This window comes from Leptonychotes weddellii, chromosome 4 (assembly GCF_054177405.1).
Source record: "Leptonychotes weddellii isolate Sample4059 chromosome 4, ASM5417740v2, whole genome shotgun sequence".
In the NCBI taxonomy this organism is placed as follows: Eukaryota; Metazoa; Chordata; class Mammalia; order Carnivora; family Phocidae; genus Leptonychotes; species Leptonychotes weddellii.
This window is the reverse complement of record NC_138372.1, coordinates 154,243,458-154,267,224: the sequence shown is the minus strand read 5'-3', so window position 1 is coordinate 154,267,224 and position 23,767 is coordinate 154,243,458. Positions and strand designations below refer to the sequence as shown.

Here is a 23,767-nt window from a genome sequence, read left to right as displayed (position 1 = left end):
CCAGGTTCCCTTGCTTTTCAAGTGGCTTCAGACCTTTTCTCAGCATTTTAATGCATTGGAACAGGGGGCATTCCCTTTCTGTAAAGGGCCCGCTTAGAAATACTTTTATATTTGTGACTCTCTCTACAGTCAAAGGGCTCAAGGGTCAGAGGGCTCTACCTTTTCTGTCACAATTACTCCATTCTGCCTGCCACTGAGTGTGAAAGCAGCCAGAGACAATATGTGCACAAACGGGCATGGCTGTGTTCCAAAAATACTTAACTTACAAAAACAAGAAGCTGGACCAGGGGCCATAGTTTGCCAACCCTTGTACTTGACTATGAATCTTTGCATCCCATACACAGTTCTTGCTTTCCGAATGCACACTTTAAAAATTCAATGTGTTTTAGGAATGAGGGAGGAGGGCTGAGAGGAAGGGACAGAAGAAATAGCAAGAGACCTCAAGTGAATTTCTATATGCATAAAAAGAATGGATTATCCACTTATACCTTGCTAGGTTCTTGGAAAGATTGCAACAGTGAAAGTATGTGAAAGTGCTTGGGTCAGAATCAGGGAGCATTAAATCAGTTCCTTTTTCTTTCTCTACCTACCATTCAAGATTATCCACAATTACTAAATATTTGTTGAGTACCCACTACCTCTTCAGGTTTGACTGAGCTAGAACCACTGAATCCTAGAAGAAGGGAGATTTAGTCCTGGCTTTGCCTCCAAGGAAGTGTGACTTTATGGAGTCTTTGGCCTTAGGTTTCCACACCTGTAAAATGACACATATCTCCTCAGCCCTTTTAAGAATGCGATCATATTTGCATTTACATTTGGAAAAAATATACATTTTTCAGACCCTACCTAGGACATCAGAATCCTTTGGGATGGGGCTTAGTTTTCTGCATTATTATCCCCAACTCTATTTTGGAAAAAAAAAAGGCAAAACAAAACAGTATTAAACCTACAAAAAAGTTAAAAGAACCATACAATGAACCCCCATTTACCTCTCACTAGATTCACTTATTGTTATTTTTGCCATATTTGCTTCATAGATCTTTCTTTCACTCTTGCTGTCTTTTTCTGTCTCTATATTTGGAAGTCAGTTGATAGTTTGCCACATTTTCTTGGTAATTACTCTCTTTCCCCATTTGAAAGCCAGTTCCAGACATCATTTCACACCTAAAGACATCAGTGCATATCTTCTAAGAATGAAGACATTCTGTAACGATAATGCTGTTATCACATCCAAGGAATTTAATTAACATTGATGCAATTATATTATCAAATATATAGTCTATATTTAAATGTCTTTGATTGCCACCAAAAAAAGTCCTTGTATTTTCTCTTTGATGATCTAGTCCAAGATCCTTCATTTTATTTGGTTTTCATGTCTCTTTAGCTTCCTTTCATTTAGAAAATTCCATCATGTTTTTTTGTCTTCCATGACTTGACATTTTCAGGAAATCCAGGCCACTCGCTTTGTAGAATGCACCCCACCCCCGTTCTGGTTCTGCCTGTTTTCCCATAGCTAGATATTTAGATGGTAAATTGGATCAAGCATCTATATGGTATTTTGTGCACCTTTATTGGAATATATTCTAAAGACAAAACGAATTGCAAAGAAATTTTGAACTTACTAGGTAGGTTTGTTGTTGGTATTGGAATATTGATAGTAACTCTGAAACAATTTCTTTCTATATTGCAGGACACAGCAAGATGAATGAATACGTTGACATTTTTGGAAACCAGATTCTCACGTATCAGAAGACAAAAATATGGAATAAGGAAAAGTAAGAAAGTACCTTATGGTGTTGGATTCAAATTGGGGATATGAGTACGAACTCAATCTACCTGCCACCATAGTAGAGATATGCACATCTAGTCTCCAGATCTTGGTTTTTAAATAACATTTCATACTAAAAGGAACCAGGGCTCCTTAAGGAATGGCTGATCCCAGGGGTAGGCAGATAACATACAAGTTATAGCTTATTATGCCAGAAAACAAAAGGAAAAAAAATGGATGCTTAAAGACAATGGGGGTCTATCAAAAGTACACAGGAGTCAGCTTGAGGAGGCTTGTGCTGGCCAAATATGGTATATCTAAGCAAAAAACAGAATAATAATAGTAATGGAATATAGCACATTAGATAAGAATCCATCAGAGTGAAATTAAAAAACAATAGCAACAAAAAAGACTGTATATAGAAGAAAGACCCTCATTTCAGATGGATGTCTGTTAATAAATGCAGAAGGAATTACTGAATTCAGTATCATTTTTAACATGCTCCCCAGGTGGTTCTCATTCCCTCCCAAGTTTGGGAACAACTGCTAGATGTTGACTTGAAGCTCTTTAATTCTACAACAGCTATAAAACCTTAAGTGCAGCCCCTGCCTTGGAAAAACTAATAATAGAAACGTAGGAAAAACAGAAATTCTAGTCAGCCTGTTGACAATGTGTTTCCTATAAAGTACTCCTGAAAGTATTTTCCCCCACTATTTAATATCCAGTCATCTGGGCTACTCCTGACACTTGCCGTTCTATTCTAGCATGGTCCTAGGGGAACTCCTTCCTTCCAAAACCAATGGAAATATTGGCAGTACAAAATATTGACACCCAATGGAAATATTGGGTACAAAATATTGACACCCAATGGAAACAGGAAAAGGAGGCAGCTGCCTGGGATTGTCTCCAGGCTCTGCCTTTTGCTTGCTCCTACTTTTCTTTGTCCCTTCACCAGGCAGACGAGAGCTTTCAGGCATCAAGGCATCCTTGGAATTTAGTCCAGTGGACACTCTATGTAAATCCAGTGTCTTGTGATACCTCAGAGGGCTTTAATTTCCATTCCAGAAGTAGGGCAGTAACCCTTTGCTTTTGAATGTGTCTTCTGCCTCTGGGCTTCTGAGTTTTCTAATTAATTGGGGCTATTTATTTTATAGTTCTAGTATAATCATGCAGAGAAGCAATTTAAAAGTGAGCATACAGTTATGAATTTCTCTGCCCATAATCAATCTTTTCCTTGGCTTCCCACATCCAATGGCTGGACTCTAATAATTCTGCTTTCAACATTTTTCAAGCATCATCCTTTGACTTTCCATTTTCTTGCTTTCATTACCAAAGAGCCACTGCTGTTTTCTCTTTAAAGTTTCTCCCTTGATCATGTTAGACTCTAGTCGAAGCAAATGACACCAAAATACCCTTATCCAGGCCCTTGACTTCAGTGCCTTTAGGACACTACTTGTTGCTTGCTCTACCTTTCCCTCGAACTCAACAAATCTAAAATGAACCCATACCACCTCTTGACCAGTTCTGCCACCTCCTTCCTGGCCACCTAAGCTCATTTAGTATATTGTAACAATTAAAAAGCATGAGTTTGGAATCAAACAGAACAATTAGAACGAGGCTTAAATTCCAACTTATAAGCAGTGTGATCTTGTTTTTTTTTTTTCCATGTGATCTTGTTGAGCTCAACATTCTCATCTGTAATATGGGGATAACATGACATATGTCAAATGGTTGCTGTTTGGAATCAATGACATGCTTTGCATGTACAGGGCCTAACAAAGTATAAAGATTTAATAAAACTATTTCATTGGCTTCTCTTCCTCTTTCTAGTTCCGTATATGGTAAATTATCACAATCTGTTCAATATTTCTTTAAACTCTTTCATTTCCACACAAATCCAGCTTGTTATCCCTGCTTAGGTTACTGAATAATCTTTCCAAGTTGTTTTCTTGTCTTCAGTAGCCCCAGAGATTTGTGTTCCTTATGTGTGCAAAGAATCTTGCTAAGACACTTCAGTCTTTCCAACTAACCCATTCCTCATTCTGTCAACAGATTTATCTTCCCTAGGATCTGTTTTTATTGTGCCTCTCCCTTGATTAGGAAGAATCAGTGGCTTCCCAGGACCTTAGGATAAATTCCACACATGGGGTAAATAGGCTCCAACTTATCTGTAGTGGAGAATTATAATTTGGTCTGGCCCAGTCCTTTTTCCTGCCTTATTCTAGTAAATATATCCCTTTATTTTGGTGAATTGCTTATTATCCCCATTCCAGCCATGGAGCTACATTGGGAGCTGTCAATCATGGTATCTATCTTCAGCCACCAGAGTAGATATGTGATCCAAGCTGAACCATCTTTTTCCCTTTGGATACTTTCTAATTGAGGTGAGGGCAAGAGACCTTTCCTTCTTGGAAGCTGAGATGGGTACTCTAAACCTTGGCACTGCCAGGGGCCATGGTTTGGCCTTGTGCAATCCGAAAGAATGAAGTGCACTAGTATCAGTTCCAGCTGTACTCAAGGCTAGCCTTTCTCTTGCCCTTAGCAAATTGGCTATGTGAGCGCATGCATTTCCCATTTGGTGTTTGGTGTTGGTTGAGGTTCTATCATTTGGAGCCAAGCATTCTGACTAATAATACTATCTTTTCACCAGATCTCTGTCTTACTTCTTTCTCAAACCCATCTAAGCTGATCAACCCACTGCTCAGTGAAGATAATCTGTTCATGCTTTTCTTCCTGCCTTTGACCAAGTTGTTCCCCCTGTCAGGAATGTTTGTTCTCTCTTACCTCATTCTCCAAAGTCTGTGCTTCCCTAAGACTCAACTCAAAACCTTTACCTTTCCTGGAGCTCAGTTTGTCCTTCATGAGCACTAGGGAGTATTCCCTTAGCTTAACATCTAAGCTTTAGATTCCAAACCCTAAAAGTCATCTGATATTTAGTTACTAATTGGATCATTCATCCTTGTTATTTCCTACCTTTCTATCAAATTAGAATAAAAATTCCAAGCTCAACTAAGGTCTAGAAGTGAAGGAACTAGTTCCAAATCACAAACCCTATTTGGGGCAGAATACATTGAAGTTTCCTTAAAAATACTCATGTCTGACTGATGATAGTGGAGGAATGAATTTAAAAAGGAAAAATGAACCAGGAGCTTAAATTATCTGAAAATGTCTAGATTGCTAGGGTTTTGGGGGGAAGACAACATAATTTAAAGAAAGTGCTAGAGTTTATTAAATGATGAAAAACAGAAAACCATAAACATTCCATGATCTGGAGGTATTACTAGGCATCACAAATATTGGTGTAATGTCTGAGAGCCTTCCAGGGCTGTCAATGAAGGTGAGGCTCTTGACAGAGAAGGCAGTAGGTGGGAGATATGGTATTTGGGAACTAGCCCAAGTTTCATTTACAGTTTCAGTTAGAATAGAAGGAATGGGTGAGAAATCAGTCTAGGATAAAAGAGGATCTGTGCATAGCCATGCTGATGGACTAAGAGTTCAGAGCAATGAGTTAACAGGGATATTATCTAGGGGAACACAGCTATAGTAGGAGGGAATAAATTGGGTGTTGAACAAAAATGGGCTATCAGGTTGTGAGGTAGAGTATGAGAGGAAGTTTCTCATGGGGTCAAGGGGGATACAGGGGGATGACTCCATAAAGGGAGTAGAGACATCATGGAAAAATTGAGTTTCCCTCACTTTTCTGACTCCAAAGGTTCTGAACGTAATTTAATAATCAACTTCTTTAGGAGTCTAAGGAGCAGCTTAGCAAGATCCTAGAATAGTTATTTGAACTTTCATGTCTATTTCATTTCCTGTTATTTGAAAGATGTGTATGGAAGAAACTTTGATTTCTTATTCCTCTTGACCCTCGGACCAGGACATGATTTATGCCTACCTAAGCCAACTTGCTAAAGTTCCTAGGATGTGGAGGGTTCTCTTACCTACTGGGATTTCAAAGAGCAATTTTGTTCAATGTATCTTTAATATAAGATCTAACCTACCACTCACAGTTTTAAAAAGGATCAACTGTATAATCCCTTAGGAAAAGTGCCTTAAATTTACATCATAGGTATTGAAAGACTGGTATAAGGTTTGTTTCCCCTGCAGGTTGTTATGGAAGGGAAGTAAAGGGGGTGGAACTCAGGAGGAGAACCTGGAAGATAAACATCTAAGTACGTTCAGTTCTGCCCTGGGCTAGCCCTGCTCCTAAAAACGTGCCCCGTGCAGCATTCTGACAACAGTGTGAGCAATCACAGAACTCTCACCTGACTGCCCGGCCAGGCTGATAGCCTGGGTGGTGGTCTATCTGGTTTACCAAGGACCCTCCCAGAAAAGCCAGGCACATGCAATAGAGGGTGTTGCCAACCCTCTTCAAATTGATGAAGGACCTGTTAGCCAACTGGGACATACCAGAGAATTAAGAACCTGCTTAGCCTTCTTTCTATTCAGTGCCATCCCCCAGTCTCGGTGCTTCACCTCTGAAGTGAGAATCTCTAAGCCAGCATTTTGATTTAGCTGTTTCCACTGATTTCACACTCAGCACTGCAGCTGGCTCCTTCTCCCCGTGTACTCTGTGTTCATGTCTGTCCTCTTGTCTGAATGATCTTTGCATCCTAGGGTGGGCCTCCTGCTGCTTCCTCGTACTCCACAAGCCTTTCGCCAATAGTATTGACATCACTAGGCCTCACCTCAGGAGTTTTGCATTTCAAGTACCCCGCCTGCAAACTCACCCTCTCTCTCTCTCTTTTTCATTCTTTCTCTTTCTCTCTCACTCTTGTTCTGCTCTCTAATCCCCCCTCCCCCAGATATCAAGAAACTCTTTGTCTCCTCTTCTTCACTATTCACCTTGTATCCGCTGTCCATCCTGCAGATTGGACAAATCTCCCTAAAGATGCTCTACCTACTCTTTAGGAAACAGTGCCAAAAATACAGTGATGATATTTTCCAAACCCAAATTTTGGATCATGTGTTCAACCCAATAGAAGTTTACTCAGGAGCTAATAGTAAGTAGCATTTGAATCAAGACTGACACTGACAATCCAAAATGTTTGGCTGTTGAAGCTCAAAGAGGACAAGGAGGAAGGCCTGTGTTGCAATCCTCCAAGGCCCTACCTTGTGATCTGGTCCAGCCTCCCTCTCTGATCTTGCCCCTACCTCTCTCTTCCTCCCACAGGCTGCCCCAGCCACGCTGACCTCCTTCTGGTTCCATGAACCAGACAAGCTGGGTTCTGTCTCAGGTGCATTGTACCGGCACGTCCTTCTTCCTAGGACCTTTTTCCCTAGATCTTTGCAAGACTCCCCTCTTCTTACCATCCACGGCTCACTCCCAAGTCACCCCCTCCCAAAGGCTTTCCTTAACAGCGCCACTCCTGGTCTCCCTGTAGTCGCTTGCCCTGGTTACTCTTGACTCTATCACATTGCTCTAGTTTCCCTCTAGTATTTACTTGTGCAAGAAAATATCTTACGTGTTTGTAGTCTTTCTCTATGTCCACTCTACCACCCACTACAACATAAGCTCCATAGGGCTCGCCTTTGCCGGTTTCTCTGCTCCAGATCATAATGCCTAGAACACTGCCTAGGATGTAGTAGCAACCAAACTCTGTGGGATGACTGAATGAACACACGCTGCTCCTTGTGCATGTACCCTTGGTGTTGTGGAGCTGAGGATTCTGTGACCTGCTCTTGCAAGGCTACGTTCACACAAACCTCTGGAGGAAAAGGCAAGTCCCGCAGGAAGGGACCCACAGAGGAGGATCCCAGTTCTGGCTGGGTGGGAAATGAAAATCAAAAGCTTAGGCCAGAAGGCGGAAACTGAACAGGAGACAGAGCTAAGCAAGAGAAACCTGGTTTAAGAAAAAGGGGGTCGGGGAGCTTCAGGTATAATTTTGGGAATACGGAGTTGGACTGGTAGTCACGAGAACCCAGTTGCAGCTTTGCCACAACTCTGTGGCCTTGGGTCCATCGTTGCTCCACTCTGAGCTTTAAATGGCACACTTATAAAATGAGGAAGGGGCGCCTGGGTGGCTCAGTTGGTTAAGCGTCAGCCTTCGGCTCAGGTCATGATCCTAGGGCCCTGGGATCGAGCCCCGAATTGAGCCCTGCGTAGGGCTCCCTGCTCCACAGGGAGTCTGCTTCTCCCTCTGCTCCTCCCCCACTCGTTCTCGCAATCTTTCAAATAAATAAATAAAATCTTTAAAACAATAAAATGAGGAAGCTGGAAGTCTTTTCAGTATTTTCCAGTGATCATTCTTTTAAAAAATAAAGGAGATGTAGGAGGGGATAATCTGTCTAACTGCAAGTACTAAGGAGCTACAGGGCACTAGTCTCAAGTCCTGCAAAGAACTAAGAAATGAGGTAAAGAAGGTTTACCCTTGAGAATCCGCGTTGCCAATCAGAGGCCAGAGATGTAGAGCTATCTGAGGAATGAGATAAGACTTTTAGGCCTGTAAGACCACAACAGTCACCAGTTTCAGTATATTAACATGTCTACCCCCCCCCCAAAAAAAAACCTGTCAATGAGGGGAGGGCAGAGTGTTCTCTAACCCTGGATAGAGGGAGAGGCCAGAGAAAGGGGCGGGCCCTACCCCTCTACATTCAGGGCGGCTGGGTGCTCCCTTCCAGTGGAAAGGGTGGCCTCACAGCAGGATGCACCCTGTAGCTAATAGGCTCCAAGTCTTTAGGAGAGTGTAGGATAGTGGTTCAGAGTCCAGACTCTTCATATCTGGCCTTCAGATCCTGATTGCCATCGACTAGCTACAGAACCCAGGCCAGTTATTAAACCTGTATCTCTACTTATTCACCTATGAAATGGGAATGATGATAGTGGTAAGGATCCCCAAGAATCCCTGGGAGGATTAAATTAATATGTGTAAAGCACGCAGAATAGAGGCTGTTCATATAATTCCACGACAAAGCCACCTCCAGCTAACAAGCATGCCTCAGGCCTAATGATATTCAGTATTTGTCTCCCCTCCTTCTGATGCCACTTTCAGCAAGCTACCTACTTCTTTCCACGTAGGTTTGCTTACACAGGAAAAAAATGTGTTGATCACAGAAATTCTGAGAAATTACCATTCCAGAGCCTGCGCGATATCTTATGGCAAATCAGTAAGTTACTTGGAGTTGTGTCTGGACCTCCCACGTTGCTTGACCATTGAGGTAGGACGCAGACATGATGGAAATGGAGGATATCAGTTCCGGCAGGAGGATATCAGTTTTGATTTCCAAATCATCACGCTGGGGTTCTGGTGCCTAGCTCCTCCTTAGTGTTTTGGGTTATTGCATAGACACTCAGGCTCTGATTTCCCTAAAGAGTGAGAGGAGTGAATCCTCAGCCTCTAAAACGGAGGGCATTTCCAACTGGATTTCCCAATCCACAGGGGTACACCCCTATGGGCTCCCTATCTGACCCTGTGGTTGCTGTCCCTGCAGCCGTGGGTACTTTACAGGAAAGAACACAGACCTTCCAGAAAACTGGTGGATTAAAAATGTAGGAAAGGAGGGAGCTGCAAAAGAAAGCTTTAATCCAAGGGTCTCCACTCACCTGCCTCCGGTGACTTCTCAAAAGAAGTCCAAATGTTTTCATGTCATCTGGGGACCCTGCCTGGAACTCCAGCTACCCTTTAGGGGTTCATCTGAGTTTTAAAGCATTGTCAATTAGAAGTGTGGGTCATTCTGGAAGGGTTAGAGAATGTTCGGTAATGTCAATGGTGATACACATCAGTGGGAATGTGTTTGATAAGATTTCCTTCCTCTGGACACCTTGCTGGGTTGCGTTTACCTTAAGGAATGAGCAGATTTGTGAGTTTTGTTTTGCTTTGATTTTGGACAGAGGGGAGAGAGGTGTAAAGGGGCAGGGGGTTACATGAGAGACTTAAAACTCTTAAGGAGGCCCATGACACCTGATTAGGGTGGGGGGTGAACCTGAGAGGTTCAAGGACCAGGAGGACTCTGGGAGGTTCAGCTGTGACATGGGTTATGTTGGCATTTCCGGATTGGCCTAGTAAGGTAACCAATAATTATCATATTGTTTCCCTGGAAAAATGCAGCCTGAGCTCCAAATAAGTAACTAGTAAAGGAACTTTTCAGATACATTCAATCCATTGACACTGAGTTCTCAAATGGTGGACTTCCTATAGTGGATCTTGGGAAGAAAGAAAGTCCTAGGAAACATTTGGTATGGCATTGGGGGAAAAAAGGTCAGAAGCATAGAGTATATTCGGTGTGAAAGCTGGAAAGACATCAGTTCCTGGGTTCTGGGGCAGAAAGTGACGTGCTGAAAACCCCCACCAGCACAGACAGCTTTCCAGAGATCCGGCAGAAAAATGTCCTGCATTTAAAGAGAGGAAGTTTCGGGCACTCCGGTTATGCTGCCGTTTCTTGCTGGGTTCCCGGGACAGCCTTCCCTCTTGACTCTCAGGGAACCCGGGGCCTCCGTCTGAGTCTACCTGAGAATCCTCGCGCGAAGGAGAGACAGGTAAGAACTCAGCAGGAGAAGCCAAGCTTCGGTTTGAGGAAGCCAGCGTGAGGAGACCTGGATACAGATATAGTTGGGGGTTAGGACTGAGGGACAATCCGGGGGAGGGGTGTGAAAGGGAAGGGGTCAGCAGCGTCGGGTTTGGGGACGTAGGCAGGACGAGCGGTCCCAGCAAAGGAGCGGTGTGGGCACCCGCGGGGAGGGGAGGGTCGGAGGAGAGGGCCGGGCTGGGAGGAGAGCTGGCGCGAGGAAGCTGGCCCTGCGGCGCCGTGGTCTGCCGGGAGCGAGGCGGCGGGGGTCTGAGCCGGCGCGCGGCCAGAGAGCGAGAGCGCCGGGGCTGCGGCGGCTGGAACAGGTGAGCGGCCGCCGGGCGGCGGGTCCCGCCCCTCCCCGCGGGCGTGCCTCCTCCTCCCGACCCTCCCGGCGCCGAGCTGCTCCGCGGCTCCCCTCGGTTTGGGCTTTTGCAACTGGCAGCTGGCTTGTTTCCCCTCCCCTGTGTCTGTCTCTCCTTCTTTTAGGTCGCTCCACCCCGCCCAGGATCAGGCGAGGGGGAACGGGCTGGGCTGCGGCTGCCAACTCGCGCCGAGCGCGTGTGCGAACTCCCCGAGCGGCGTCCGGCGCCCGGCCTCCTCCCTGCGGGGCGCGCGCTCCTCGCTCCCCGGGCCCGCGGCCTCCCCCGCAGCCCTTCCCCACTTTTCCCCCCTTTGGCAATCACATGGCATTTTAAGAATGCCGGAAAGATGGCGGTAGCGGCGGCGGCGGCAGCGGCGGCGGCGGGGCCGAGCGGCGGGGGAGGCGGCCGGGCGCCGCGGAGCGGGCTGCTGGAAGTTTTGGTGCGGGATCGCTGGCACAAAGTTCTGGTGAACTTGAGCGAGGACGCCCTGGTTCTGAGCTGCGAGGAGGGCGCCGCGGCGTACAACGGCATCGGGACCGCCACCAATGGCTCGTTCTGCAGGGGCGCCGGCGGCGCGCAGCCCCCGGACTCGCCCGCCGGGGTCCGCACCGCCTTCACCGACCTGCCGGAGCAGGTGCCCGAGTCCATCTCCAACCAGAAGCGCGGCGTGAAGGTGCTGAAGCAGGAACTGGGCGGGCTGGGCATCAGCATCAAGGGGGGCAAGGAGAACAAGATGCCCATCCTCATCAGCAAGATCTTCAAGGGGCTGGCGGCGGATCAGACTCAAGCCCTGTATGTGGGCGACGCCATCCTGTCGGTGAACGGGGCCGACCTGCGGGACGCCACCCACGACGAGGCGGTGCAGGCGCTGAAGCGCGCCGGCAAGGAGGTGCTGCTGGAAGGTAAGGGGTTAACGCCGCGCGGGCCGCGCACACACCCCCTCACCCTCCCACCACACCCGCACGCTCCCCCACGTGCCGGCACAGCCCAAGGGCCCGGCGTGGGGGGTGGTGGCGGGGAGTCTGGACTTTAACCCACCTGGGGGCAAGTTGTCGCTACTCTAGAGTCGCTGCAGGCTTGGACCCAGCAGGGGTGTGTGCAGAGGCTCGGCGAGCAGGGTTTCTTGAGCTACGTGGCAGGCGCAGGGTCGGATGCTTAGGGCACGGTGTCTCATTTTTCCCCGCGGATAATCCGAGGGTAGCGTAGGGGCCGGGAAGTGGGACTGGAAATGAAGGGCAGCAGTCCACGCCACGGTGAGAGCTCCCTGAATAAACGCAACTCTCATAGTTTTCTGCTTTCGCACCATGTTCTCCAAGAAGCCTGGGCAATCCATTTACAAGGGTTCAGTCCTAAAGAAGACAGAGAGGAGTGGCAGTGTTTGAACGCTAAAACCCAGTCATCCTTCTGGACTTCCCTCCTCTCAGATTGGAACCCGGGATTTTGCTGGGGAGTTGTGCCAAGAGCTGGGAAGTATGTTGCAGCTTTATGCACAAGTTCCCTTCTGGTGCCAGGTGTTTGGCCGGTCAGTCTGGATTCCAGGCTGCTCTGGGTGGAGGGTTGCTGAGGCAGTTTTTCTGCCTGCCTTTTCCCGGGATTTTTCCCGAGTGGGGTGGAAACAGTTTTGCATTTGTTAAGTTTCCCCTGAGTGTGAGGCTTCTTAGAAAGGACTTTCTTGAGATCCTGTGTGCCCAATCCCCTAATTTTTCAAGTGAATAGAATAGGTAGCTGCGTTATTGTACCCTTTTCCGATTATGTACAGAAAGGCAGTAGGGTATTAAGTGGATAATCACTCTCCTTTCCCACTATGTCTGTATTTCTTACTTGGTAACTGCCTCCCTGCCCCATACCTTTGTACATACCTCAGCACAAATATCATGTAATTATTTTTGTCTATTTACTCAGCTTCCCCCTCACTGTAGAGGGGTCTTTTATTTATTTAGTTATGGGTCATTTCCCTTGAGTTTAGGTGGTCAGTGATATGCATCCTGAGTGAATAAATCAATGAACCCATAGCCACAGAAATAGAGTGTTTCAACCCAGATCTTGTAAACTGGTGGTTGATTTAAATCCTAAATTAAGGACTTAAGTCAATTTCCTGCTCACCAGATGTGGTGCTGGTGTGTGAAACTGAGAAAGTTCAGAGTTGGGAAACCAGCTTTGTTACATGTGACAGCTGATGCAACTGCTCTGGTACATGATCGTCCGCCTCCTGCCTAGAATACGGAGGGCTCCCCACACCACACACCTTTATTTATCTAGAGGATTTGTGATGTCTTCATATTTAATTGCTACCCTGGATCCAGAAAGGGGAAGGCTATTTGCTTTGGCTTGATGATTAACATAAGTAAACAGAAAAAAGTTTCTTGACTCAAGTGTGTGTTGGTTTGGTGACAAGGGGCAGGTGGGATCTGGGGCAAGTGTAGTTTGGACTACAAACCACTGGGCACCTGCTCAGCCTGCAATGTTTACTATAAACTATCAGGGGGGACAAAAGGCAGGTCATTTCTATTTCAAGGCCCTGCCCTTCATTATGTCTTTTCTTCTCCTTGGTTTCAATGTAATGAATAATGACTTAGCAAAGAGATACCTCTCACCCAAAAAGAGGAAGGAAAGGTGACTCCCTGCAGTTGAAAATAAACTTAAAGAAAAAGAAAGAGAACAGTTACGTGGCTTTTATGGACGCAGCAACTGAAGAGTGAGTTTTGTAAAAAACCTCTAACATGACATTCTTGCAACACATCATCCTGTGTTGCAGGCAGGACCTCTGGGGGAAGGCCTGTGGGCCTCCTAGACGTGAACCACCTGGGCTTGGGGCAGCAGTTTTATTCCCAGCCTGAGTTTTCAAGAGATCCACTGCAATCAAGAGAAGCAAGTAGAGGCCCCCCTCAAACCAATGTCTCTCATACTGAGTTGAAGTGTTGGTTCTGAGTGCAGTAGGAGAGATCATATACCATCAAAGCAAATATCACACATCCCCTCTTTTGTAGCTTGGACTGTTACATGGATTCCCAACTAAAGGGGCATATCAGAACCACCGGAAGGGCCTTTTAAAATCTCATACCTACTTGCCCATATTGTGAAATGCAATCTTGATTGCTGAATTTCTACTCAGGAATGGCTTTGTAGATGTAATCAGCTGGGACGAGAGGCTTAGGGAGATGTTTTAAAGATATGTTTATATAGGGCGCCTGGGTGGCTCAGTTGGTTAAGCCACTGCCTTCGGCTCAGGTCATGATCCTGGAGTCCCGGGATCGAGTCCCGCATCGGGCTCCCTGCTCGGCAGGAAGTCTGCTTCTCCCTCTGACCCTCCCCCCCTCATGCTCTCTCTCTCATTCTCTCTCTCTCAAATAAATAAATAAAATCTTAAAAAAAAAAAAAAGATATGTTTATATGGAAAATACGCAGTTTTTTACTTAGATTGCTTTTTTTGTTTTGGAGGTGGTTTGTTTTTTGAGCCAGCCGAGTCCCTCAACTACAGCCAATACACACCCCATTACATGACATGCGCCCCCTAGTGGAGAATCAATGCCACTGCTAGTGGAACACCCTGAAGTGAAAAGCTGAAAGGCAAGTTTCAAAGCCCGAGTTCTAGTTATCGAGTCAGTCACAGACTTAATCTTAACCTCTTTGAGCCTCAGTGTCTTCTGAAAAAATGGGAATAAGGAGATCGGCTGGACATTCTTACTCTACAGGGCTGCTGTATGGAAGAGAATCTGAGAGTAAAAGAAAAAAAAACATGAATCAAGTGGCTGCTATGATTCGTTATAATTCCATGAAATGAAGCTGAAATTGCCCCTTCCGAGGGGTAGTCCATTCCTCATACTGTACACAAGTTTATAGTTCTTATTTTTAGTCTACTTATTATTATTATTATTATATTATTATTATTACGTAACTGTCATGTTAGGAGACCATTCCTCTGTGGGAAGGGAATCATGACGACAGCTAACCTTTCTTGACACTTGTATGTGCCAGGCTTTACTTGCATTCGTTCCTTACACTTTTAGTAACTCTGTGAGGCTAGTACTGTTGGTTATTTGCTTAAAGTAACCGGGAGGAGGCTTCCAGGTCTGTCTGACTTCAAAGCTCAGCCTTGTAGCTTCTGGGTGAAATTGATACTCCGAGCTTCTCCTTCATCTGTGTACTTAAGCCAGTTGAAGCTTCTTCAGTTCTTGGGCTCAAGATGTTCTTCCCCACTTCTCAAAAATGCTGAAGTGCTCGGGACAGCCTTGAGCAGGAAAAGCAATTGTGTGGGCTACTCAAAAGGGAGGGACAGGAAAGAGGATTGAGTCTAAAAACCTTCATCCACCCAGTGTCTGGCTATATCAAAGGGAGCTCCCGCCACAGTGACCCAACTTCACAATGAGGCAGGGTCTCTGTCATTGAACACCAGGCCAGCAAGGAGATTACACTGTAATTCAAGCTGAAAATAAAGCGTGAATACACTGTGCCAGTGAAGTCAGTGTTTAACCGGATAGTCATCCAAGTTAAGATCAGACATCTTCACGTTATGAACTCATTTTCCGTTTGGGGGAGGAGGAGCAGGGACCCTGCATTCAGCCATGGAGATATTGAACCGTAGAACTGCAGGGGACACTGCATACACAGAGTACAGAGTGAGTGGCCCCCTGTGGAGTGGAGCTGGGCACAGCTGCATAAATACCCCTGGTAGTTCTGGGTCAGGGGAAGGATGAGGTTTTTTTGCCCTTAGATGGATAGCAAAATAGTAATTTGGAATCTGTCAACCTTTTTATAACTGAAACTACAATAAAGTTAGTTTCTCCATAACTTTGTCCAGGTTGGAGAGTGCAGAATGTTCTGGAAGACTCATCTTGGGGTATGGAAGGTGGGGGTGGGTGATGAACAGAATCTTATCTGGGTCCAAAAGGTATCCTAGGGAGCTGGACCAGAAGAAGTGGAAATTCAAAGGAGAAGGTCAGAGACTGTTGTTGACGTGAACCCTGTCCATCAAAGCTCCTCCCCCCAGCACTGCTCCCAGGAATGCTTGGCTGCTGAGATCATCTAAAATGTCACTTGCACAGTCACTTCCTTTAGTGGTAGAAGTAGGGATGGCAGGATAGGGAGATGGGGTATGAGGCAGAGGCAATGGATTTGTTGGTATGAAATCTCAGAATTGGACAAGAATTTGTATATTAGAGAATCTTACTTTATTTAGGATGTACAGAATCTTTTTTTAAAAGATTTTATTTTTTGAGAGAGAGAGCACGAGTTGCGGGGGGAGAGGGAGAAGCAGGCTCATTGCTGAACAGGGAGCCCGAACGTGGGGCTTTATCCCAGGATTCGGATCATGACCTGAGCAGGTTTCAAACGCTTAACGAACTGAGCCACCCAGGCACCCCTAGGATGTACAGATTCTTTTTTTTTTTAAAGATTTTATTTATTTGCGAGAGAGAGAATGAGAGACAGAGAGCATGAGAGGGAGGAGAGTCAGAGGGAGAAGCAGACTCCCTGCTGAGCAGGGAGCCCGATGCGGGACTCGATCCCGGGACTCCAGGATCATGACCTGAGCCAAAGGCAGTCGCTTAACCGACTGAGCCACCCAGGCGCCCAGGATGTACAGATTCTTAAAGAATATCCAAGAACTCTGGAATTTAGAGTCTTGAAACTTGGGCGCTTATATTTTAACTAGCAGTTACTCTTTTCACAAGATGCTTTATCTTGTTGGGCCTTGATTTTCTTCATTGGGAAGCTAAGGAGCTAGGTTAAGCCATCTCTGAACCTTATTTCACTTCACATCCTATAAATTCAGACCCAACATACTTTTTGTTTTTAAAGATTTTATTTATTTATTTGACAGTGAGGAAGAGGAGAGAGAGAGAGAGAGAGAGCACAAGCAGGGGGAGTGGCAGGCAGAGGGAGAGGGAGAAGCAGGCTCCCCGCTCAGACGTGGGGCTCCATCCCAGGACCCTGGGATCATGACCTGACCCGAAGGCAGACGCTTAACTGACTGAGGCACCCAGGTGCCCCCCAACACACTTCTAATAACAAATCTTTCTAACCCCCCTTTTATTTTTATGAAACAAATTTCATAAATAATATAACCTAACTGTAGTTTAAATTTAAGAATCAACATAATGCCCTATTATTATATTATTATGAATATTAATAAAATGAAAATATGAGTAAATTATTTTTAAAAAGTTTCAATTGATAAGCACATAGTACAACTACCCCAGAGATCATAATGAAGGAGGTAGATGCTAGTACATGTACATAAAATCACCAGCAATGAATAGCTACAACTGAAGATGGGTGGGGGTGTGTGGTGTCTTTTGGGATCTGGAAAAATCTTGCACTGTGAAGGGCTACCTCAGATGTTGCAAGATGTCTAGCATCTCTGGCTCCTATCACTAAATGCTAGGAGTATGCCCCTGCCACTCCCCTTGATCTCTAAATGCCTCCATAAATATCCGAACTGCTACTGAGAAGGACTGTATTGACCCTCCACCCTCTTGATGAACCCGTATTCTATAAGAACGCTGATTCTGGGGGCGCCTGGGGGGGGCGCGCAGTCGGTTAAGCGTCCAACTCTTGGTTTCAGCTCAGGTTGTGATCTCAGGGTCATGATGTTGAGCCCTGTGTCAGTCTCTGCGCTCAGCAGAGTCTGCTTCAGATTCTCTCTCCCTCTCCCTCTGCCCCTCCCGCTCGTGCTCTCTCTTTCTCTCTCTCTCTCAAATAAATAAACAGATCTTTGATAAAAAGAATGCTGATTCTGCTTTACCACTTTACACAGTAGTCCCCCTTATCCGGGGTTTTGCTTTCCACGGTTTCAGTTTCCCATGGTTTCAGTTTCCCAAGGTTCCCCGCAGCCTGGAATCAGATGATCCTCCTCTGACAAACCATCAGAAGGTCACGGTAGCCTAACGCTCTGTCACAGCACCTGCATCATCCTCCTCGCTTCATCTCATCACATAGGCGTGTTAGCATCTGCCATCATTATGGGAAGGGCGAGTACAGGACAATAAGATATTTGGAGAGAGGGAAAGGCCACATTCACAGAACTTTTATGACAGTATATTTTTGTAATTGTTCTATTTTATTATTATTGTTGGCGATAACTAATTTATTATTAGTGCCTAATTTATAAATTAAACCTTATCATAGGTATGTGTGTATAGGAAAAAAACCATAGTATATATAGGGTTCAGGTCTGTCTGTGGTTTCAAGCAGGCAGCCACTGGGGGTCTTGGAAGGTGTCCCCTGCAGGACCCTGCGGTGCCTAACCTTTTGCAGACTCTTTACATATGTGATAAAAACTAACATTTATATAATACTTGCATCACGCCTGTTGCTGTTGTAAGCACTTTACGTGGACTAAATCACTGGATTCTCACAATAACCCAAAACTATTTACAGATGAGAAGACTGAGGCACAGATCATTGAAGTCACTTGCCAAAGAAACACAGTGAATAAGTTCCGATGCTGAGATCCAAACGCAGACCTTATCGCTTTGGATCCTCGTGAACAGCCTTATGCGAGAAGCGGATTAGGGACCCATATCCCCCGTTTGTTGATTAAGAGGGTGAAGTCTAAGAGGCCCCATGATTTGTCCTATTCAGGTCTTCTGCTTTCTTGTCTAGTATATTCGTTTTCTTCTTTTTTTTTTTTTTAAAGATTTTATTTATTTTATTTGACAGAGAGAATGAGAGAGAGAGCACATGAGAGGGAGGAGGGTCAGAGGGAGAAGCAGACTCCCTGCCGAGCAGGGAGCCCGATGCGGGACTCGATCCTGGGACTACAGGATCATGACCTGAGCCGAAGGCAGTCGCTTAACCAGCTGAGCCACCCAGGCTCAGTATATTCGTTTTCTACTGCTGCTCTAATAAATTACCCAAAACCTTAGTAAATTAAAACACAAATTTACTATCTTACAGTTTTTTAAAGTCAGAAGTCTGATGCAGATCTCACTGAGCTAACATCAAGGTGTCCACAGTGCTGCATTCCTTTCTGGAGGCCCTAAAAGAGAATCTGTCCCCTTGCTTTTTCCAGAAGCTTCTAGAGACCACTCAAATGCTTTGGCTCATGGCTCCCTTACATTTTTAAGCCTGTGGTGGCAACTTGAATCTTTCTCACATCAAAACACTCTAGCTGGGGTGCCTGGGTGGCTCAGTCGGTTAAGCATCTTCCTTCAGCTCAGGACATGATCTCCAGGTCCTGGGATCGAGCCCCACATCGGGGCTTCCTGCCCAACAGGGAGTCTGCTTCTCTCTCTCTCTCTGCCCCTCCCCACCGCTCGTTCTTTCTCTCTCTCTCTCAAATATATAAATAAAATCTTAAAAAAAGAAACAACAACACTCCAACCTTCATTCTGCCTCCTTCTATTTTTAAGGACTTGTAATTACCTCAGTCATATCTAGATAATCCAAGATAATTTCCCTTTTTTTAATATTTTATTTATTTGACAGAGACACAGTGAGAGAGGGAACACAGCAGGGGGAGTGGGAGAGGGAGAAGCACGCTTCCCGCTGAGCAGGGAGCCCGATGTGGGGCTCGATCCCAGGACCCTGGGATCATGACCTGAGCCGAAGGCAGACGCCTAACGACTGAGCCACCCAGGTACCCCGATAATTTCCCTTTTTAAAATATTTTTTAAATTATAACTTCCCTGATAAGCAACGTTAATTCACTTTGCAACCCTTATTCCTCTTGGCCATACAAGGTAACGTATGGTTAGGATCTGGAGATTAGGAGGTGTGCATCTTGGGGGTGGCAGTAGGGGCATTTTCCTGCATATTATGTCTGGTTTGCTGAAATGGTGATGGTACAGAGTTCCCGGGTAGCTCTTCAAGAATATCCTCAACCACAGTAAACAGTCCTGTCCTGTCATGTGGCAGAGGAGTTCCTCATTCATTCATTTGACTGTCTAACAGGTAACTTACTGAGCGTCCTCTATGTGTCATGTACCACCAGGGCATTGGCCTTGAGAAACAGTGTTACAGTGACAGATGCAGATAAGCACCAAGCCGGCAGTCACAGGATGGAGTAGAAAGTGCTACATCAAGGGCGTTATGGGAGGCTGTGGGAGCCTCAGGGAAGGGCATCCGGCCCATTCTTGGACAGGGCTATGCAAGGCCAAGGTCTCAAGGCAGCCCAACGAAGAGCGTGGCTACCAGCTGTAGCTCAGTGTGGTGATGTGGGAGGAATGTGGCCTTCAGGCCTTGCTAAGGGGCAAGAATGAAAAAAAAGACCAGAGGCTTGAGCAGGAACCAAGGCTTCTAGGCCTTGTTATAGACTTAGCTGTCCTTCTCAGGGTGAAGTGTGATAAGCAGGGAAATGTCACGCTGAGTTTCACATTTCAAGAGCGTGAGATGGGCCCGGCTCTCGTGAGTGACCGGCTTCACGTGCCCAGCCAGCAACACCGGTGTTCAGACCCTGACCCCGAGTTGTGCTTCGGGGCACCTTGCACAGCGAGGCTTAGGTTTGTCAACGTGGCTTCACTCACATTATGATTTTGTCACCAGGCCACCCCTCTGTGCATGATCGGACTGGTGTAATGACCCCCCTGCTTTGTAGAGGAGGACATGGAAGTACCAGAGATGAGGTGACTGGTCCGAGGTTACCTCGTACATGAGGGAGCTGGACATCAGATTATCTGACACCCGTCAAACTCCAGCTAGTGCACACTGCACGAGACACTGTGGCAGGACATGGCACAGTGGGCAAAAGGAGGTCTAAGAGGTATAAGGCAGGGAGTTGCAGTTATTAAGGAGGTGGGGGCATTTGAGGCTGGTTGTAAAGTTCTTGAGATTAGTCATACAAATGGCATGATTTTCACCCCAGCCTATGTAGCATAGTACCCGGCACCTATTAGGCTGATTTTAAAATGTCTTAGGAAGGAAAAAATAGTAGGACAGAAGGGAAGGAGAGAGTGAGTGAGGGAGTAACGGAGGGAGAAGGCAAGGAAAGACAGCAAGAAAGGCAGGAAGGGAAGAGGGAAAGCAGTCTGGGGACTTGGTGACCTTTCTTGATGACTTCCATCCTCTAGCACTAATGCTGTTGGACTCTGGTAATGATGAAAACTATCTGGGGCTGTAGTGAAGAAGAATACAGAAGTCACTTCATAGAGCTGGGAAGCACTTACTTAACATAGACGAGTCTTGAAAGACAAAAGAGGAGCCAGACGTGATTTTAAAAGTTATTGGAAAATGTGATTATCCTTTTAATGTTATATTTATAACCACCCTTCCTTTGCCCCCCTGTGGCTCAGAGACCTACAAGTCTGAATAAATAAGAACACTTTCTACCTGGGGAGATGAAAACTGTCTGCTTAGATATTTTAATTGTTTCTTTTTTAAAGCTTATGTATCAGCCTGAAAATTCAGACCATATTCCTTATGTGAAGCTGATCAGAATGAAGCGGATCAGGACTGTCCTTCAGTTTCCTATTTCTGCCGTGGAGGGAAATGCTTTTTACGTTCCGGGGTGCGCTGTAGCACTCACCCCATGGAGTGTGTATTAAAAATAACTCACTGCACACAGTTCCACATTTGTGAAAGGCATCTAGCTGAAGCCGCCGCTGGTCTGGTGGGTGAAGGGAAATTATTCTCTGGCAGCTAGTGGCCTACTAAGAATTCTATTTCAAATGATGCATTTCAAAGTAGTTAATGTTAAAGAAAAGCCAGAATTTTCCCTGCATTTATACCAAGTGTTTTATATACTGAACCTCATTACCCACTTCACTGGCTTTGATCTATAATAATAGCTTGCCTTTAGCTCCGGCCTGCAGATTGCGACTTCAGAGAAAATACGTAACACACACCACGAAGTAAATGTCCTAAGAGACCCATGCAGATGAGCCCCGCTCCCAAAGTGGGATAGACAAGATGGAAAAGTTCATGCTCAGTAGTGATTATTATGGGAATTAAGATGATGACCCATCCTGTGGCTCAGTGCTTTTTAAAACTACTTCCCCTTTCTGTGATTTGAAGCATTGTTCATAGCTTGTTGATAAATGTGGGAAGCTCCATCTCACATGTGATGACTGGTTGCTGAAGTGTTACTACTACAGTTGACACATACTCTGTTCCCGGGCTTGCTCTTCAAACCCGCCTTGTTTCTTGCCCTTGCAATTTCTTTCTCACGGCAGTGACATATAAAATATGTCATGTCACATGCTTAGCTAAGTACTGTTTGCAGATAGAGGGTTCAAGCACAGAAGTGAAATGATGGGGCTAAGCATATGTGATAGAAAGGCTTTTTGGGGAACACAAAGGACAGTTTGAGATTTGCCATGTTTGGGAACCGAAGGATGCAACTGATGGCCTGGGAGAGTTGGTTTGCCTTGTAGAGGTGAATTAGGATCCCACAAGGGTATATTTCATTGATGATTTTTAGCAGCATCAGATGTTTTCCATCAACCAAGTCACAATGTAGGCTGCTGTGGTTTTTGGTGGGCAAATGCGAACTTTGTCTCAAAATGCTGATCTGCAGGAACATGCAGAAAAGTGTTTTGTAAAGGGAAAGTGGGCAAGTACAGATTTAATCTACACAGCAAAATTCACAATTCTTTGAAAAATTGTCTAGAACTTAGAGGAACGTGGAGGTCTTATTAGCCAAAAGAAGCCCAAATGTTTCTTTTGTTAAAAATGTGAAATATTTGTACAACTGTTACTAAGCTAGCATTATACTTTAGTTTTTTATTATTTTTTTTTTTTTTAAAGATTTATTTATTTATTTGAGAGAGCGAGAATGAGAGAGAGAGAGTACATGAGAGGGGGGAGGGTTAGAGGGAGAAGCAGGCTCCTCGCCGAGCAGGGAGCCCGATGCGGGACTCGATCCAGGGACTCCAGGATCATGACCTGAGCCGAAGGCAGTCACTTAACCAACTGAGCCACCCAGGCGCCCCTAGTTTTTTATTCTTTTATTTAATACTGTCTTTCATGGAATCCGAGGGACAACCCAGTGGAAGATAGATCATTGTTTATGTGCCCTCGAAAAAGAAAAGCTAATGTTTAAGATGGGGGGTGTCTAATAGGGTACCTGCTTAGAGTTGTGATGTCAGGGGCTATCCCTTCAGTACAGGGATAAGTGAAAAATAAATCCATCACACAGAAAGGGACAACAAGGGAATTCACACATCTCAGATTTGGTTTTGGTAGAAGGAAGAAAAAATATATCTACTAAGATTTTGAATTGCAAGTTTGTTCTAATAAATATTGAGGTCTGAATGTACAGTGTCAGCGTAAGTTAAAAAAAAAATACATAGGCAGATGATGTAAAGTGGTTTCAGGTTGGGAGGGCCCCTGATGAATGATAGGAGTGGTTGTAAATTCTGTTTGCAAGAACTCAGCTTCCACCTGGGCCTCCAGCGATGTTGAGGCACATTCCTCAAATCAGAAATGATAAAACGTGAAAAAAAAATGGACAGTTTAGATTGATGACATATGGTGTGTAGTAGTTACACAACTAGTTATTAAAATAATTTTTCTTGTAATATTTGTAAGGTGGCACCTTGTCAGTAGATTGAAGGAAGAATCTGCAGGGGGATGAGATGAAATTCCTCTTCTTCTGAAATTGAACATTCCAGAGGGAGACAGGTGTGGAGTAGTAAATCACATTTATATAAATTACAACTATATTCTATAATAATAATAATTTATAAGTTATGTAAATGCTGTAGCAGAACTTAGGGAGTATCTGAAGCTGCTAAGGATACCTGGTGTGCAAAGGAATGCCTTACAAAACAGGTGACTTGTACAGTAGGGTTACATAAGCAAAGTGAAGTTTAAAATATAGGTAATTACTTGGCTATTTGGGACCCTGCATTTCAAATACTTTCATCTGAAAGCTTTTCGTCTGAAATAAAAATCAAGGTTAATGATTTTTCTTTTTTGCTTGCAGTATCCACGTACTATCCTCTGTTCTCTACTTCATGTTTAGAATTTGTCTATGTGCTTATAGCATTCCTATGCCCACCCTTGCCCAGTACCTTCTCTATTTTCCCCCAGAATGTTAGAATATATGTTTTGTTTTTTTTATTATGTTCAGTTAGCCAGTCAGAATGACAAAAATTAACAAGGCAGGAAACGACAAATGTTGGTGAGGACGTGGAGAAAGGGGAACCCTCTTACGCTGTTGGTGGGAATGCAAGCTGGTGCAGCCACTCTG

The 23,767-nt window shown here is 45.1% G+C and overlaps 1 protein-coding gene and 1 long non-coding RNA gene across 3 annotated transcripts in view; one reads left to right on the top strand and one right to left on the bottom strand.

Annotated features, from left to right (window-relative positions):
• Window positions 1–4,973: 4,973 nt before the first annotated feature.
• LOC145720967 (uncharacterized) lies at window positions 4,974–12,585 on the bottom strand. 2 transcript variants are annotated; one of them, XR_014144359.1, is made up of 3 exons: window positions 12,498–12,585; window positions 11,677–11,987; window positions 4,974–10,301 (listed from the first exon to the last, which is right to left on the bottom strand). It is a non-coding gene; the product is annotated as an uncharacterized LOC145720967 (long non-coding RNA). The 2 variants fall into 2 exon arrangements; XR_014144358.1 differs by lacking the exon at window positions 12,498–12,585 and having other exon boundaries at window positions 11,677–12,068.
• Window positions 10,598–23,767, top strand: part of SNTB1 (syntrophin beta 1) — a 210,963-nt gene continuing 197,793 nt past the window's right edge. Inside the window, exon 1 of the mRNA XM_081816469.1 lies at window positions 10,598–11,540. Coding sequence (XP_081672595.1) covers window positions 10,985–11,540 — 556 coding nt within the window. The 5' untranslated portion in view covers window positions 10,598–10,984. The remainder of the gene's footprint in view (window positions 11,541–23,767) is intronic.